The sequence below is a fragment of the Ovis canadensis genome, chromosome 7, assembly GCF_042477335.2.
Source record: "Ovis canadensis isolate MfBH-ARS-UI-01 breed Bighorn chromosome 7, ARS-UI_OviCan_v2, whole genome shotgun sequence".
Taxonomy (NCBI): Eukaryota; Metazoa; Chordata; class Mammalia; order Artiodactyla; family Bovidae; genus Ovis; species Ovis canadensis.
In genome coordinates this window covers 86,689,553-86,707,255 of record NC_091251.1, presented here as the reverse complement: position 1 = coordinate 86,707,255, position 17,703 = coordinate 86,689,553, and the positions used below count along the sequence as shown (strand labels likewise).

The 17,703-nt window shown below is 38.1% G+C and overlaps 1 protein-coding gene across 9 annotated transcripts in view; it reads right to left on the bottom strand.

The window, feature by feature from the left end:
• The window catches only part of SYNE2 (spectrin repeat containing nuclear envelope protein 2), a 325,432-nt gene that overhangs the window by 69,899 nt on the left and 237,830 nt on the right, over nt 1-17,703 (bottom strand). For all 9 annotated transcript variants that reach the window (XM_070292474.1, XM_070292472.1, XM_070292475.1 and 6 more), the window contains 7 exons: nt 12,381-12,512; nt 8,711-8,907; nt 7,239-7,371; nt 5,790-5,972; nt 5,227-5,373; nt 3,092-3,268; nt 1,267-1,422 (listed from right to left, as the gene is read on the bottom strand). In XM_070292474.1, coding sequence (XP_070148575.1) covers nt 1,267-1,422; nt 3,092-3,268; nt 5,227-5,373; nt 5,790-5,972; nt 7,239-7,371; nt 8,711-8,907; nt 12,381-12,512 — 1,125 coding nt within the window. The remainder of the gene's footprint in view (nt 1-1,266; nt 1,423-3,091; nt 3,269-5,226; nt 5,374-5,789; nt 5,973-7,238; nt 7,372-8,710; nt 8,908-12,380; nt 12,513-17,703) is intronic.

Genomic DNA, 17,703 nt, shown 5'->3' with positions numbered 1-17,703 from the left:
CCTTATCATCATGGAATGGGAGAAAGAGTCTAGGAGATATAGTCTCCATTCCATATCTGCCCTGTACTGGCTGTTGGACTAAGCATAAAGTCATCAAACCCCCAACCTGCATTTTCTCATCTGGAAAATGGTGATGACATCCCAGGCACGAATAACTTAGCACTCCAGTGAAACCAGGGTGGCCTGCTGGGGGTGCTGCAGGACTGAGTTTCTAGTCAGGAGTTGTATGTGAGGAAATGGCAACCTGTTTCAGAATTCTTGACTGGAAAATCTCATGGACAGAGGAGCCTGGCAGGCTACCATCCATGGGGTTGCAAGAGTCCAAGATGACACAGCGACTGAACAACGGCAAACAACAAAGGGGAAATGGGTAGTGGGTAGTCGGAAACAGGATAGACCATCTGAAAATGAGCACCGCCATACTGTGGTGTTGCCACCCATATTCTGCCGAGTATCATTTTGTAACCTTCTAAGTAGAATTTGGGTCTGAGCTGACTTTCCACCCAACAGTGAGGAGGGTCATGTCTTCGTGTAGGTGGTGCAGAAGCCGAGGACCCTGGGGACAGCTCCCAAGAGGAGTGACACAATCAGGGCAGTGGGGAGGAAGGGTGAGGGGTCATAAAGACTGAGTGCCCTGGAGAATGATGACTGAATGAAAAAAGGGCACAGCCAACACACTCCAGTCCAGATGGGACTTAGACAGGGTCTCCAAGGGAAAAGCACCCCTTTTAGAACACACTACACAGTAGGCAAAAGAAAACCATTTTCCTCTGAAGAAACAGAAGGAAATAATAAAAATCACGGAGACAGAATAATTTTGTAAACAGTAGATAAATTAATAAAAACACAAATATTGGAAAACATCTAAATCAAAATTCCCTTGCAACTTTTTTTTTAAAATTTTGGCCACACCATGCAGCTTGTGGGATCTCAGTTCTCCTACCAGGGAGTCAACCCAGGCCACAGCAGAGAAAGCACCAAATCCCAACCACCCACCACTGGACTGCGAGGGAACTCCCAACATTTTCTTCTTAAGAATAACATTCAAATCTCCTAAGAACCACAATAACCATGAAAATACCTTTTCCTGCTCATCAAAAAAAAAAAAAAGCATTTTGCAATTCTGTAAAACACATGGACACGTCTCCATTTTATATAAGAAAGTAAGGACCTGGGGGTTGAGGAGAACCCTGAGAACTGCAGCAGCTTGAGTTGCTCGCTGGGGGAGGAGTGGTAGCTACCGGCCCGAGCTATGCACCTTCTCACCTGACAATCCAGGAGCGTCTTCTGTACCGAGATCACACTTTCAGGTTTTTGTAAAGTTTTCAGTCTCTCCTCTTGGGCCTCCATCCAGTTGTTCAGAATCTGTATTTTGTTTTCATTCTCAGTGATACTTTCCAAAAGTTGTTCTAAATGTTGTATCTACCAGTTACGAATAAGAAAATAAAATTTTCTTATTTTCAACTACGTGCTTTAAAATGTGAATGTCATGATATTTTTAAGAGGATACTTTTGTTTCTTCTCATATTTCTAACATTTTACATAAGATTTCCCAACAATTTTTGGAATAAAGATTCCTATAAACCAGGAAATAATAATTATAATCTCCTTTTAAAAAAAATCTGACATTTGAAATGAAAACTAACCTGCGAAGAATACTGGCTGTTCTGGAGTGCCACAGTATCTTTGGGAAACAGACTCATGTTGCTAACACTCAATATTTTTTCACTGCATCATCTATTGATATATGCAAAGCTTAAGAAAATGTTCTTTTTTCCAGACTCTCTTTATTAGACTCACTTTAAAACTGTCAGTATAAAGAATATCACAAACAATGCATCAACTTAATAAAGTAGTATTTTTTCAGTCAGTCTGTGAGTCTTCTCATTTCTAATGCTCACAATGTTTGTGAGGTTACAATCACAGTACATATGAAGTTTAATACTCCTTTTCATATGCCACAGGCACATGCTGTGGCACGACTTGCATTCACTTAAAAGGCTGCCCGATATCTCATCATATGGACACCATATGATTAATTATTAATACTTCTCTCAAGTTGGAAATTCAAGCAGTCTACATTTTTCACCAGAATAAGTAATGCTGAACACTCTGTGCACGTATCTGTTCCTTTTCGAAGGACTATCTACTTTAGATGAATGTATAAGAAGTGGATTGCCATTTTAAGAAGTGAGATGATTATCATGGTTCTTGAAATTTTCTGAAGGCTTTCCAAAAAGGTATTGAAGCCATTATCTGCAATGCACGCATGCGAAAGCTTTGGGCTTTTATCTTTATCTTGTTCTAGTTTAGTTTAGTAAGCGTATAATGTTATTAATGTTTATTTCAGTTGTCAAAGCTGTAACCTTTCCATGTTTATTTGCTAATTATAATTTTCTCTTCCATAAATTATCTGTTCATGTTCTTTGTTCATTCATGTACTTAAACTTAATTGTATAAATCTATTTGTATGCATTTTGTACACAACAAAGAAATCAACCAATTTCACTATTATATATAATATTAAACATTTTCCCAAGAGTAGGTTTCCTTAGTCTTTTTAGTCATGGAATAAAAATCTAACAATAAGTCATATACATTTTTCTTCCTTTTTATAGTCCTTCTAAATCTGAAATAGCTTTGCTGCTTTTGAATATCTACTTTCAAAGAAAATGTCAAAACCTCTGACCATTTAGTAGCCTCATGCAATACCTGACGTCTTCCTAAATAACATGTCTCCTCTTTACTTGCCTAATTCAATTTCCCACTCTTAAATGCACCAATGGAGAATGCTGAAGCTCTGGATTTAAAAGGGGCTAGAATTGAGATGATTATTAGGTTTGACTGTAAGTTAACCACACAAATGTCCATTTATTCTTTTATTCTCAGTTTATTTATTTTTGGCCACTCTGTGCAGCATGCAAGATTTTAATTCCCTGACAAGGGACTGGATCTGCACTCCTTGCAGTAGAAGCACGGACTCATAACCACTGGACCACTAGGGAAGACTCATAAATGTCTTTTTAAATTTTTCAGAAAGTGGAATTTTGTGAAGGCCACATCATATATCAAACTATGACCATGAGCTCACCTTGCCATTCAGGGCTCCATGGACCCGCTGCCACTGGCGGTTCATCTCTCCCAGGTGCTCTGCAAACTCTGTTCTCTCATAGCGCTTACTTTCTACATCACAGGTGCTTAACTGAAGTAATGACTGGTTTACAAAGTCAACTATCCATTGTTTATAGTCCATTTCCATTCTAAGCTCCTAAAACAAAGAAAACAAAATTAAACCACCAACGACCGAACTGAAATAGGTTAGAGGAACTGGGCCTCCCCTTTGTTGTGCTGTAGGAGACCCCAGGCTGCCACTGGGTCATCCAGCAGTACCTGTCCGGACTTACATTTTACCCCTCCCCAACCCCACCAGGTGTCTGCTTTGAGTGGAGAGCCTTATTGGGAATTACACGTTTCTGGAACAGAGAGACTCATGGCTTTCAGACAGACTGAAAAATCAAAGATGGCACCATGAATGGTAGTAGAATCATAGGAACCAAAATCAAGACCAAATATCTGCCAAGGGGTTCCTGTAAGAGGTTTCCTGAGAGCTACATTGGAATTCAGAGTCATTCTGTAGGCTCATGGAAATGACCAGGTGGGAAGCCTGAAGTTAAAACTCTCAGAAAACCCAGGACACCTTTAAGGAACTGTGCCAGTTTAGGCAGCTTCCCTGGGGACTGTCTCGGAAGCCTCCAAGTTTGGATGACTTTAAGTTCTAGAGCAATCCTAAACCCTCCTAGGGCCAAGCATGTTTCTTTCAAGACTAATACTTGTTGGGTTTATCCTGCAAGTTCAAGCACCTCCTTTGGAGACATCTAGGGGGAAAACCAAGTTATGTGCTAGGTTGCTAGGGCCTGTGAGAAAAACACACATAGTCCCTCCAGATTCTACTACTCACTGAAGTTAGGATGGGATAGGAGTTAAAAAGAAAATCCTTACTAATATCTTGGTTTGTGGTTAAGCCATTCATTTTCTGCCTGTCCTAAATCACTTCAGTTGTGTCTGACTCTTTGCAGCCCTATGGACTGTAGCCTGCCAGGCTCCTCTGTCACTGGGATTCTTCAGGCAAGAATATTGGAGTGGGTTGCCATTTCCTCCTCCAGGGGATCTTCCTGACCCAGAGATTGAACCCACATCTCCTACATCTCCTGCACTGGCAGGCAGGTTCTTTACTGGACCAGAGGCTAGATCTATTAGCCTATGAGGTCTTAGGAAGCAATGACTAGAGTCCTCATTCATCTCTGTGTTCCTAGTGACAAACACCTTGCTGGCACACAACAAGTATTTGCATGTGGCTTGTTAAATGTTAGTTAAATCTACTTGAAATTGAATATCACAGAGAAGTCCACATTCCTGTCTATTTGTAGAAGGATATCAATTTTTCCTTATGCATTCTCTTATCCAAGGGACATTTACTTAATACCTATTGGATGCCAGGTATTGTGCTAGGTGTGCTGTTTTGGGAAGGTAAAGGAGAAGCTCCTGCTCTCAAGAAGCGAAGTCAAGGTGGGGAGATGGGCAAGTAAGGAAACATTGGGTTGGCCGGAAAGTTCATTCCGGTTTTTCCATAAGATGTGATAGAAAAACTGGAACAAACTTTTTGGCCAACTCAATAATTACAATACCAGGTGATAGGAACTATTGATAGCCACCATGCAGACACCTAATCCTGGAAAGTAAACTGATCCGGCTGGGAGAGTCAGATTTCCAAATGAGGAGACACTTGAACTGACTCTCGAAGGATGACTAAGAAGATTCCCATGGCTAAAAGTGGGACACTAGAATTCCCGGGCCGAAGGTACAGCACATACAAAAACATGTGTGGGAGAGCCCCAGGAGCAGCGGAGGGACCACAGAGGACTTGGTTCAGGCAGAGTTCAGGGTTTACATGGAAAAATGAAGAGATGAGGCTGGAGAGGAAAAGAGAGGCCAGTTGAAATCTCGGATTCTGTACTGTGGTGACGGGAACTACCAAAAGAATCTGGGCAGGACAAGAGCGAGTATACTAACACTCTCTCTTTAGAGTCATCCACCATCCTATTCCCCACCGATAGAATCAGCCTTTCTAAGTTATATTCTACGTGTCTCTTTGTTCAGTATTTCTTTTCCGACAGACTTGCCTTCTTTATTTCATGAAATGGCTTCTGGCTTTTTTTAGATAATTACCTTGTACTTCTGAAGAAGATTTTTAACTTGAGATGCAGAACTCAGTGAATGCTCGGAGTCTTCATCTTCAGTTTGATGTTCCACATTGTTCATCCAGTCAATCATTTCCATGATTGCTTTACGAGACGGCAATTTCTCCATCTGAAGCTGCAAAAACAAAATGATTTTCATTTAATTACCTGCAGTTAACAAAATGAATCAGGGCATCACTGACGATGATATCTAGTTTGATAAAAGGTCACGCCACATAATTACGCAGGTTACTCATGAAAACAAACCCAGCATTCAAGCTCAGAATAAGTGACCCCAAAACAATGACAACGACCTTCACATAAACTAACACAGTGGTGCAGATAAACTGGGAAATAAAGTAATTAAGCCTGATTTCTCTCTTAAGAAAGATCCCACTGGAGGAGAGTCCAGTAATTAAGGTCTATATTCAGTGGTGCCAGAGAAAAATAAGGTGGTGTCAATGAAAATTATTGAGTCAGAGAAATGATTTTAAAAGAGTTGTGTGTTAACAAATGGATGCTAATTCAAATGCTGGGTCTTTGAATACTTACCTGGTGAAGTTTTTCTTGAATGTCTGGAAGTTGAGTTATGAGCACTGTCCATTTTTGTTCAAATTGTGCCAAAGAAGCTCTCAGTGTTGCCGTATCAGCTTCCTTCAGGTGAAGGAGTTGGTTCCCAGTACTTAGAACTGCAGTCTTCAAGGAGGACTTTTCATCAACTTCCTTTGAAAACTCCTAAAAGCGAACAGTTTTAAAATTTAGAAACATTTAAGGACTTCCCTGATGGTCCAGGTCCTGATGGCTAATGCAGGGGACATGGGTTCGATCCCTGGTCTGGAAAGATTCCACATGCTGCACCTTCTGAGCCCATGCACCCTAGAGCCTGCGCTCTGCACCAAGAGAAGCGGCCATAATGTGAAGGCTGCACACCTCAACTAGAGAGTAGCCCCTGCTTGCCACAACCAGAGAAAGCACACGCGCAGTGACAAAGACCCAGCACAGCCAAAATTAAATAAATAAATAATAAAAAGAGAGACTTTTACTATATAAATATGGTATGGAGTAATTAAGAATCAGAATAACTGGTTAGAGTTCAAAGCTAAATAACTGAATTCAAATAGTAAATATTTATATGTATATGCACATATGTATACACACACTCACACATGTATGCACACACACATTTTTCCTAAATGTCAGGCACTGTTCTAGGCATTAGATATATGGTGGGGAACAAAAGAGATGAAATTCCTACCCCTCAAGGGGCTTATAATCTAATGGATTATTGTTTTTAAAAATAGCCAAATCATTTCAGCTTTAAAAAGAAACTATGGAACACAGCACGAAGTTCATACTGAGTGAATTAAATGCAACCAATTTTTAACCAAAATATTTGAAAATATTCCTGTGTACTTATAAGCTTTTTCCAAGTAAATTTAAGAAATATTTTCATTTTAACATCAAAATGAGTGATAGCTACAAAATATGAAAAGTGGAGAAAAAACTAAGAGAAAAGACAAACAGGTCTTGGAAGTATAATTTATATTACAAAAGTTACTACTCTTTCTTAAAAAAAAAAAGACCTGAAAATAAAAGAACAATAACATTTTAGTGGAAATATCAATTCTGTAAGAACAATTTAAAACCATGTATTTATTAACTAACATTTATGAATTGATTATCTTGTGAGGTTTTGGGATGGAGTTGGTGGGAGTGATATTTTCTGTACTTATGAAACATGTTCCACGTCAGAGTAAGTTTTAGATTTATATATATTTTATAGGGCCAATTAAAAAATATACCTTATCGGTATTATAAACATATAAATCAACAATATAAACAAATAGTTCTAAGTCTGAAGAATACAGCTGCTATTAGCCCAAGTCTTACTCCTTATCCACACATAAAGGTTATAGAGATGAAACACTTCAACTGCCATAATTTTCCCCTGCTATTTATAGTCAATCAATAACTATTCAAGCATATTCTATTACAACTTACAAAAAAATTGTTTATGTTGCTTCTGATTGTGTCCAGGTCCTGAGACACATTGAGGGACTGCTCTTTCCAATAGTTCAGAGTTTGCTGAGAAGACTCCAACCACTTGGTTAACTGATCTGAATCTCTGTTATAACTAACAGGAGCAAAGCGAGAGAGAAAGGAAATAAGAAACAATATCCAACACCCGCAAATTTTCTTCTGTTTCACTGTATGATTTCTTGTGTTGATCAACTCTGGTATTCAAAAAAAAAAAATCATGATTTTTTTTTTAAAGGATTATATACTCTGTTTCATTCCAGGCCCCAAATCTGAGGCTTCTGTCATTTTCTATGATTCTATAATGACTAATCAAGAACAAAGAGGCATTTTAAAGTCTAAAATATTCTTTTAAAAATTTATGACAGCTATACCAAAATAAACCCACAGGTAAGGAAAGAGATTATTTTTATTCATCAAATGTTCTCTATAGATTTGTGTACAATACAAATATAACCAACATTTATTATAAGCTGTTATTATTTATTATAAGCTATATAACAGCAAACTGCTGTTCACTGGATGCCAATATATCTGATAGAATGAAAATATCCAAGCAAAATGCTGTCCCTCTGGTAAACGTCTAAACTTCTTTAGGTTAAGACAGCCCCCTAAGGGGCAGGGAAGAGAATCAGGTTAAACATTCTGTGTTTTCTACCTCCAAGGGGTTCAAGAGTGAAATAAGTCAGACAGAGAAAGCCAAATAGCATAAAATAATCATTTACATGAAGATTCTAAAATATGATAAAGATGAACTTATTCACAAAATCCCCTATGATTACCAAAGGGGAAAGAGGGGGAAGGATAAATTAGGAGTTTGAGATTAACATAAACACAATACTATTAATATATATAAAATAGATAAACAATAAGATCCTATTGTATAGCACAGGAAACTATATTCATTATCCTATAGTAAAGCATAATGGAAAAGAATATGAAAAAGAACACATACATATATTACTGAATCACTTTGCTATATACCAGAAATTAACACAACATTGTAACTCAAGTATACTTCAAGAAAATTTTTTATAAAAGATTTGAGCTGTTAAAGCAAAAAAAAAAAAATTCTTTGAAGAAGTCCAAAGACTTTTTCCAAACTATTCCATTAGCTAAAATTATTTTTAAGATGTAAAAAAATTTTGGAAGAGTGTAGGAAAGAGCAACATGATGACATAAAGGTAACATGTATATAATTTTATAACATAACTCCTAGTTTCTATAGAAAACTGATTACACATTATCCTGAGTCATACGAACCAGCATCAGAGGCTCTAGATCTCATTTAGCCTGGAACAGGGACCCAGCTGCCTTAGATGATCAAAAATTGTACCACAGGGGGATGACATGTGAAATGTGGCCGACTGCAGAACCCTTCTGAGGTCTTATTCCACAGCAAAACCTGACACCAATCAATCCCTAAGAAAACATACCTGAGCAGATGCTTGAGAAGCGTTTGCAGTCTGTGTAGTTCATGATCAATTTTTTTGTTTAGGGACAACCACTGCTCTTCCAGTTTTGCAATCTGGCCCTCTAGTTCAGGACAGTTTACAGATGCAACCAGCTGTTTACCTTCATTCAGAGTCTGGTAAAGCCGGGCATGCTTCTCATCCATGTTTCTTTTTATTTGCTAATAAAAATAAAGTCATAGATTGAATTACTGAAAATTAAATCAGCCAATCAACTCACAAATATCTCATGAAAAACCTACAGTTGAGGCTACTGAAGAAATAACAACACACAGTCAATATGGAAAACAGTTTGGAGGTTCCTCAGAAAACTCAAGATAGAATGATCCAGCAATTTCACTTCTGGGCATATCATCCCTGGACAAAACTATACTTCTGGGCATATCCCTGGACAAAACTATAATGGGGGGAAGATATGTTTCCCCCATGTTCATAGTAGCAATGTTCACAATAGCCAAAACATGGAAGCAACCTAAATGTCCATCGACAGACAAATGGATAAAGAAGACGTGGTGCACGTATACAATGGGATATTACTCAGCCATAAAAAAGAGTGAAATAATGCCAACTGCAGCAACATGCCTGCAACTAAAGATAACCACACTAAGCGAAGGAAAGAGGAAGACAAATGCCATGTATCACTTATATGTGGAATATAAAATATAGCACAAACAAACCTATGTCCAAAACAGAAACAGACTCACAGACAGAAAGAATAGATCTGTGGTTGACAAGGGGGACAGAGTGGAAAAAGAAAGATGGATTGTGAGTGTGGGATTGGCAGATGCAAACTATCATATTTAGAATGTATAAAAAAGGTTCCTAATGTAGAGCACAGGGAACTATATTCAATATCCTGTGATACACCATAATGGAAAAATATGTATATATTAAAAAAGAATATATATGTGTATGTAACACTTTGCTGTACAGCAGAGATTGGCACAACATTGTAAATCAACTGTACTTCAACAACAACAAAAAGAAACAACAATACTTTCCTAATCCTCAAGACTCTTGCAGTCTGCCTGAGCATAATTAACGGATTATTATCTTTCATGACGAGAGTGTCTAGTACATTTCTCCTGCATGGACTTATACATACAGTAGGAAATGAAAATTCACAGATTTTAGAACTGATCATTTAATTCTTTCACCTAGAAACTAAAACGGTGACAGTCTTCAGGGCACAGCGAGCTTGCAGAGAGGGTTTGTGTGACCTAAGGATTACTCTGAAAATCAAGAAATTTTACATAGAAATCAGGATTTCCTGTGACTCTGGGAAAACAGGAAGATCTATTATAGCAAGCTCCTTTAGAAGAGGCTATTCTCCTGGGTTCTCCTCCACTGCTCTCCCCACCAGCCCTCAAATATCTATCCACTCAGCTGCCCTTATTTCTGTTCTCTTGTCTGGGCCCCTGGAAGCATTTTACCTTGTGGGCTAGGTAGGAAATAGTAGGGGGAAAAGTTCACTGTGAGATTCTTCTGAATATAAGGACTCAAGAAGCAGGAAAAAAGAGGACTTCAGAAGAATAAATTAAAGCATTACACTGCTAATTCAATTTCATGAAAAGAAAAATAAAATTCTTCAAAACTGCAAATACAATGATCCCCTGAGGAGAACTCTCTAAAGGCAATTATCTCCCACAGTTGGGTTCAGCTTAATGACATATCCTGATAGTTACTTAAATTTAATCTTAAAAAATAAATTATGGTCAAACAGAACATTTGCCATTTTCCAATTAACTTAAGCCTTTAAAAAATTATTAAAAATTCTACCGCCAATCCCTTTCCACCACTGTAGTTGCAAATCCCTCTTCCTGCTTGAGTCTGCAGGCTAGAATAAACTGTTTAATGTTAGTTTAAAAAAATTAATGGTTCTAATTTTCTAAGCCTTCAGTGCAAGACACTTCATCTTTAGAGCATCTCTGAGAAGTTTTAATGTCCTCATTTTGTCCCCGAGAGTCAGGCTGCACTAGTCACTTGGCCCATGAGGTGACAACCAGCATTGAACATGGCCTGTTCAACTCCAGAGGTCACACAACTGACCGACCCTATATTCCCAGCCCATAGATGTCCCCCAGTCAAGAGATATCCAAACTTCTGCATGACACAGAAGACTGATAACAACCTTAGGACCACTGTCAGTGAGACGGGCTTCACTAGATAATCTGTCTTCTTTTAGTCTGGCAGATGTATCTGAGAGTCTTAGAACAGTTATATCATTTTTTAAAATATTTCAAGCTTAACAGAAACACAGGTTATAGTTTAAGGCAAGGGTCCCTAACCTCCTGTATGTAAAGGCTGAGGATCTGAGGTGGAGCTGACGTAATAATAGAAATAAAGTGCACAATAAATATAATGCGCTTGAATCATCTTGAAACCATCTCCTCACCCAGTCTGTGGAAAAACTGTCTTCCATGAAACTGGTCTTTGGTGCCAAAAATGTTGGGGACCACTGGTTTAAGGTATACAGCTACTCTTGGAGAAATAATCAGGCTTCTATAAGGTTGGCTAATGTGAACTGTTTCTTAATCCCATGAGGTTTTAAAGCTATATTTTCCACTGCATTCTCTCAGCTGTTTAGATGGCACCTTCTGCCCCACTAGGCTAACAAAGAATTAAAGAGCAGCTTCTTGTCCCGGAAGACTCAGATTTATGTTTGAGTTTGGCTCAATATGTGAAGATGGCGAAGAGATCAACTGAAACTTTCAAGACACCTAGAGAGCATAACCACAGCGTTCCAGCCTCTGGAAAATGCTCCTTGTAGGAGCCTAAGTGCCTCCAAGGAATGGTGGTACCCTGCCAAGTAATTCACGTTTTTATTTTTCATCCAGTCTGGTTAGGCAACAAACCTGCTTTTGAAGTTTTAAAGTGGATATTTGATAGCACACACACACACACACACACACAACTAACCACACAACCAGATTCTGACCACAAACATTCTAAAGTAAAAACTAAGCATTTCAAGTTTCTGTCAAAAATACTTAGAACCTGTTCTTATCTTGTAGGTCACATTCTCAATGCCACTCAAAAACCACGCTAAGGTTGTATCTTTTCTATGGCATTGAAATCTGAGACACAGAGACTTCGATCATAACAATACCAAACATTACACAAGAAAAAATTTCAAGTCTGAAGTCTCTTTATAATGCTGGTGGCAGGTAACAGATTGTTGTTTTCCTCATAGGCTTTGTCCAATCAGGGCTTCACTTGTCATAAGACTAAAAATATGTTCAGAGGCCCATAGTTTGCAAAGTTCTTCTCATACTTTAGCTCATGTCCACACCTGCTGACATCCACCTCCAGAGACAGGTAGAACAAGCTCGATTACCTACATTCTATAGATAAAGACACTGAACCTTAGGGACAGAAAGCTGACAAAGTGCTAAATGAGAGACAGTCAGGACTCAAACCAAGGTCCCAACCCCACGTCAGGCACATGGTTACGAAGAGACGCCCACAAGCAAATCTGCAGTTCTCCCAAATACGTCTCCCTGTGAGTTGTTTGAAGAACATTTCATTTCAATTCAAATCATTCACTTCAAAATCAAGTACTTCAGTCAAAACACAATAAAAACACAAAGTGCTTCAGACCATGACTTTGATGGCTTAAGTGGAAGCAAAATACCTGGTAATATGAAATCCTTTCCACTAATCTTTCCTCCGTCTCTTCTACCAAACTCACAGAGGGCAACGTAGACATAAGAATTTCCAGGTCCTTTTCAAGAGAGGCATAGTTTTCATCAAATTCTTCCCATTTCTAGAGAATTAAGAACACATGATTACCAGGGGACTTAGTTCCAGAAAGGGATGAAATTAATCTCCCAAGCAAAAATGAACTCTGAGACCATACAAAATTAAAGCACAGATTCCAGGGGTTTCTGAGATATAACCCACACTAATGACAGCTCAGAGTCTGGTGGGAAACAATTCCACTTTCACTGCAGTGCGGAAAAGGTTTTAAAAAATCCAGGTGGTACTAGGGTTTTATGTTTGTCTCGGCAGCTCGAGTAGGGAATAATAGGACTGAGTTAAAATGATACTCTCAGCGTACGCCTCTGTGGAAATCTCAGAGGACTTTTATTATTTGGAAAGGAAGGTGCTAACGTTTGAAGTTTTTCAACAGAAGCTCATGTTAGGCTGTTCCTTACGCTCCCTGCGCCAACTCCCAGCCCACTGAACATGACCCAACTCATTACACTAGCATGCTGCTCAAAGGAGTGGTTTGAGATGCTGTGAGCTTACACTTCAGCAGGGGAGCACTATTGCCTTCGCCAGAGTCTGCTTGGTCCCAGCACTCTGATTCCAGAGAAGCCCACCTCTGGGGCCTTAACCCTCAACAGAGCTTATGAGACAAAATACTACGTGCTGGAAAACGAACCACCTCACTAATTTTCCTACCGAGTGAAACAGTGGGTCACCTGAAAGTTAGGGACACTTACTGGACTCATGGAGTCTTTTTCTTTTTCTTAACTCATAATTTATTTGGCTGTGCTGCATGGCATGTAGGATCTTAGTTTCCTGACTAAGGATCAAGCCTGTGCCCCCTAACTTGGAAGCCCAGAGTCTTAACCACTGGACCATGAGGGAAGTCACTCATGGAATCTTTTTCTTTTTATAAACACCATGAACTATTACTATAAATACCAACTTGACATACTATTAGAAAATTAATTTTATTAGCATAAAATAATTTCATATCTTATCACATTAAAAAGTTGAGTATTTCTTTATTTTATGTAATAAATATCCACCGTGTTTAAGAAGTTAAAGGTGGAAAAAACCTTAAAACTGAGAAAGAGCTTTATGTAACTTTTTAACTTTATGTAACTTTTTAGTTTTCTTTTTTAAAAAATTAATTAATTAGTTATTTTTTGGAGGCTAATTACTTTATAATATTGTATTGGTTTTGCCATGCATTGACATGGCTCTGCCACAGGTGTATACATGTTCCCCATCCTGAACCCTCCCCCTACCTCCCTCCTCATCCCATCCCTCTGGGTGATCCCAGTGCACTAGCCCCAAGCATCCTGTATCATGCATTAAACCTGGACTGGTGATTCGTTTCACATATGATATGTTACATGTTTCAATGCCATTCTCCCAGATCATCCCACCATCGCCCTCTCCCACAGGGTCCAAAAGACTGTTCTATACATCTGTGTCTATTTTGCTGTCTTGCATACAGGGTTACCGTTACCATCTTTCTAAATTCCATATATATGTGTTAGTATACTGTATTGGTGTTTTCCTTTCTGGCTTACTTCACTCTGTATAATAGGCTCCAGTTTCATCCACCTCATTAGAACTGATTCAAATGCATTCTTTTTAATGGCTGAGTAATACTCCATTGTGCATATGTACCACAGCTTTCTTATCCATTCATCTGCTGATGGACATCTAGGTTGCTTCCATGTCCTGGCTATTATAAACAGTGCTGCGATGAACACTGGGGTACATGTCTCTTTCAGTTCTGGTTTCCTTGGTTTGTATGCCCAGCAGTGGGATTGCTCGGTCATATGGCAGGTCTATTTCCAGTTTTTTAAGGAGTCTCCACACTGTTCTCCATAGTGGCTGTACTAGTTTGCATTCCCACCAACAGTGTAAGCAGGTTCCCTTTTCTCCACACCCTCTCCAGCATTTATTGCTTGTAGACTTTTGGATAGCAGCCATTCTGACTGGCATGAGATGCTACCTCATTGTGGTTTTGATTTGCATTTCTCTGATGATGAGTGATGTTGAGCATCTTTTCATGTGTTTGTTAGCCATCTGTATGTCTTCTTTGGAGAAATGTCTGTTTAGTTCTTTGGCCCATTTTTTGATTGGGTCATTTAAATTTCTGGAATTGAGCTGCAGGAGTTGCGTGTATATTTTTGAGTTAGTTGTTTGTCAGTTGCTTTGTTTGCTCTTATTTTCTCCCATTCTGAAGGCTGTCTTTTCACCTTGTTTATAGTTTCCTTTGTTGTGTAAAAGCTTTTAAGTTTAGTTAGGTCCCATTTGTTTATTTTTACTCTTATTTCCAATATTCTGGGAGATGGGTCATAGAGGATCCTGCTGTGATTTATGTCGGAGAGTGTTTTGCCTGTGTCTTCCTCCAGGAGTTTTATAGTTTCTGGCCTTATGTTTAGACCTTTAATCCATTTTGAGTTTATTTTTGTGTATGGTGTTGTAAAGTGTTCTAGTTTCATTTTTTTTTAAAGTCGTTGGCCAGTTTTCCCAGCACTACTTGTTAAAGAGATTGTCTTTAATCCATTGTATATTCTTGCCTCCTTTGTCGAAGACAAGGTGTCCATAGGTGCATGTATTTATCTCTGGACTTTCTGTTTTGTCCCATTGATCTATATTTCTGTCTTTGTGCCAGTACCATACTGTCTTGATGACTGTGGCTTTGTAGTAGAGCCTGAAGTCAGGCAGGTTGATTCCTCCAGTTCCATTCTTCTTTCTTAAGATTGCTTTGGCTATTCGAGGTTTTTTGTATTTCCATACAAATTGTGAAATTATTTGATCTAGTTCTGTGAAAAATACTGTTGGTAGCTTGATAGGGATTGCATTGAATCTGTAGATTGCTTTGGGTAGTATACTCATTTTCATTATATTGGTTCTTCCAATTCATGAACATGGTATATTTCTCCATCTATTTGTGTCCTCTTTGATTTGTTTCACCAGTGTTTTATAGTTTTCTATATATAGGTCTTTTGTTTCTTTAGGGAGATATATTCCTAAATATTTTATTCTTTTCATTGCAATGGTGAATGGAATTGTTTCCTTAATTTCTCTTTCTGTTTTCTCATTGTTAGTGTATAGGAATGCAAGAGATTTCTGTGTATTGATTTTATATCCTGCAACTTTACCATATTCATTAATTAGCCCTAGTAATTTTCTGGTGGAATCTTTAGGGTTTTCTATGTAGAGGATCATGTTGTCTGCAAACAGAGTTTTACTTATTCTTTTCCAATCTGGATTCCTTTTATTTCTTTTTCTGCTCTGATTGCTGTGGCCAAAACTTCCAAAACTATGTTGAATAGTAGTGTTGAGAGTGGGCACCCTTGTCTTGTTCCTGACTTTAGGGGAAATGCTTTCAATTTTTCACCATTGAGGATAATGTTTGCTGTGGGTTTTTCATATATAGCTTTTATTATGTTGAGGTATGTTCCTTCTATTCTTGCTTTCTGGAGGGTTTTTATCATAATGGATGTTGATATCTGTCAAAGGCTTTCTCTGCATCTATTGAGATAATCATATGGTTTTTATTTTTCAATTTATTAATGTGGTGTATTACATTGATTGATTTGCAGATATTGAAGAATCCTTGCATCCCTGGGATAAAGCCCACTTGGTCATGATGTATGATCGTTTTAATATGTTGTTGGATTTTGTTTGCTAGAATTTTGTTAGGGATTTTTGCATCTATGTTCATCAGTGATATTGGCCTATAGTTTTCTTTTTTTGTGTGGGATCTTTGTCAGGTTTTGGTATTAGGGTGATGGTGGCCTCATAGAATGAGTTTGGAAGTTTACCTCCCTCTGCAATTTTCTGGAAGAGTTTGAGTAGGATAGGTGTTAGCTCTTCTCTAAATTTTTGGTAGAATTCAGCTGTGAAGCCATCCGGTCCTGGGCTTTGGTTTGCTGAAAGATTTCTGATTACAGTTTCAATTTCCGTGCTTGTTATGGGTCTCTTAAGATTTTCCATTTCTTCCCGGTTCAGTTTTGGAAAGTTGTACTTTTCTAAGAATTTGTCCATTTCATCCACGTTGTCCATTTTATTGGCATAGAGTTGCTGATAGCAGTCTCTTATGATCCTTTGTGTTTCTGTGTTGTCTGTTGTGAAATCTCCATTTTCATTTGTAATTTTGTTGATTTGATTTTTCTCCCTTTGTTTCTTGATGAGTCTGGCTAATGGTTTGTCAATTTTATTTAACTTCTCAAAGAACCAGCTTTTGGCTTTGTTGATTTTTGCTATGGTCTCTTTTGTTTCTTTTGCATTTATTTCTGCCCTTTTAAGATTTCTTTCCTTCTACTAACCCTGGGATTCTTCATTTCTTCCTTTTCTAGTTGCTTTAGGGGTAGAGTTAGGTTATTTATTTGACTTTTTTCTTATTTCTTGAGGTGAGCCTGTATTGCTATGAACCTTCTCCTTAGCACTGCTTTTATAGTGTCCCATAGGTTTTGGGTTGTTGTGTTTTCATTTTCATTCGTTTCTATGCATATTTTGATTTCTTTTGTGATTTCTTCTGTTATTTGTTGGTTATTCAGCAGCGTGTTGTTCAGCCTCCATATGTTGGAATTTTTAATAGTTTTTCTGCAGTAATTGACATCTAATCTTACTGCATTGTGGTCAGAAAAGATGCTTGGAATGATTTCAATTTTTTTGAATTTACCAAGGCTACATTTATGGCCCAGGATGTGATCTATCCTGGAGAAGGTTCCGTGAGCACTTGAGAAAAAGGTGAACTTCATTGTTTTGGGGTGAAATGTCCTATAGATATCAAGTCAGTCTAACTGGTGTATTATATCATTTAAAGTTTGTGTTCTCTTGTTAATTTTCTGTTTAGTTGATCTATCCACAGGTGTGCGTGGGTTATTAAAGTCTCCCACTATTATTGTGTTATTAATTTCCCCTTTCATGCTTGTTAGCATTTGTCTTACATATTGTGGTGCTCCTATTTTGGGTGCATATATATTTATAATTGTTATATCTTCTTCTTGGATTGATCCTTTGATCATTATGTAGCGTCCTTCTTTGTCTCTTTTCATAGCCTTTGTTTTAAAGTCCACTTTATCTGATATGAGTATTGCTACTCCTGCTTTCTTTTGGTCTCTGTTTGTGTGGAATATCTTTTTCCAGCCCTTCACTTTCAGTCTGTATGTGTCCCTTGTTTTGAGGTGGGTCTCTTGTAGACAGCATATATAGGGGTCTTGTTTTTGTATTCATTCAGCCAGTCTTTGTCTTTT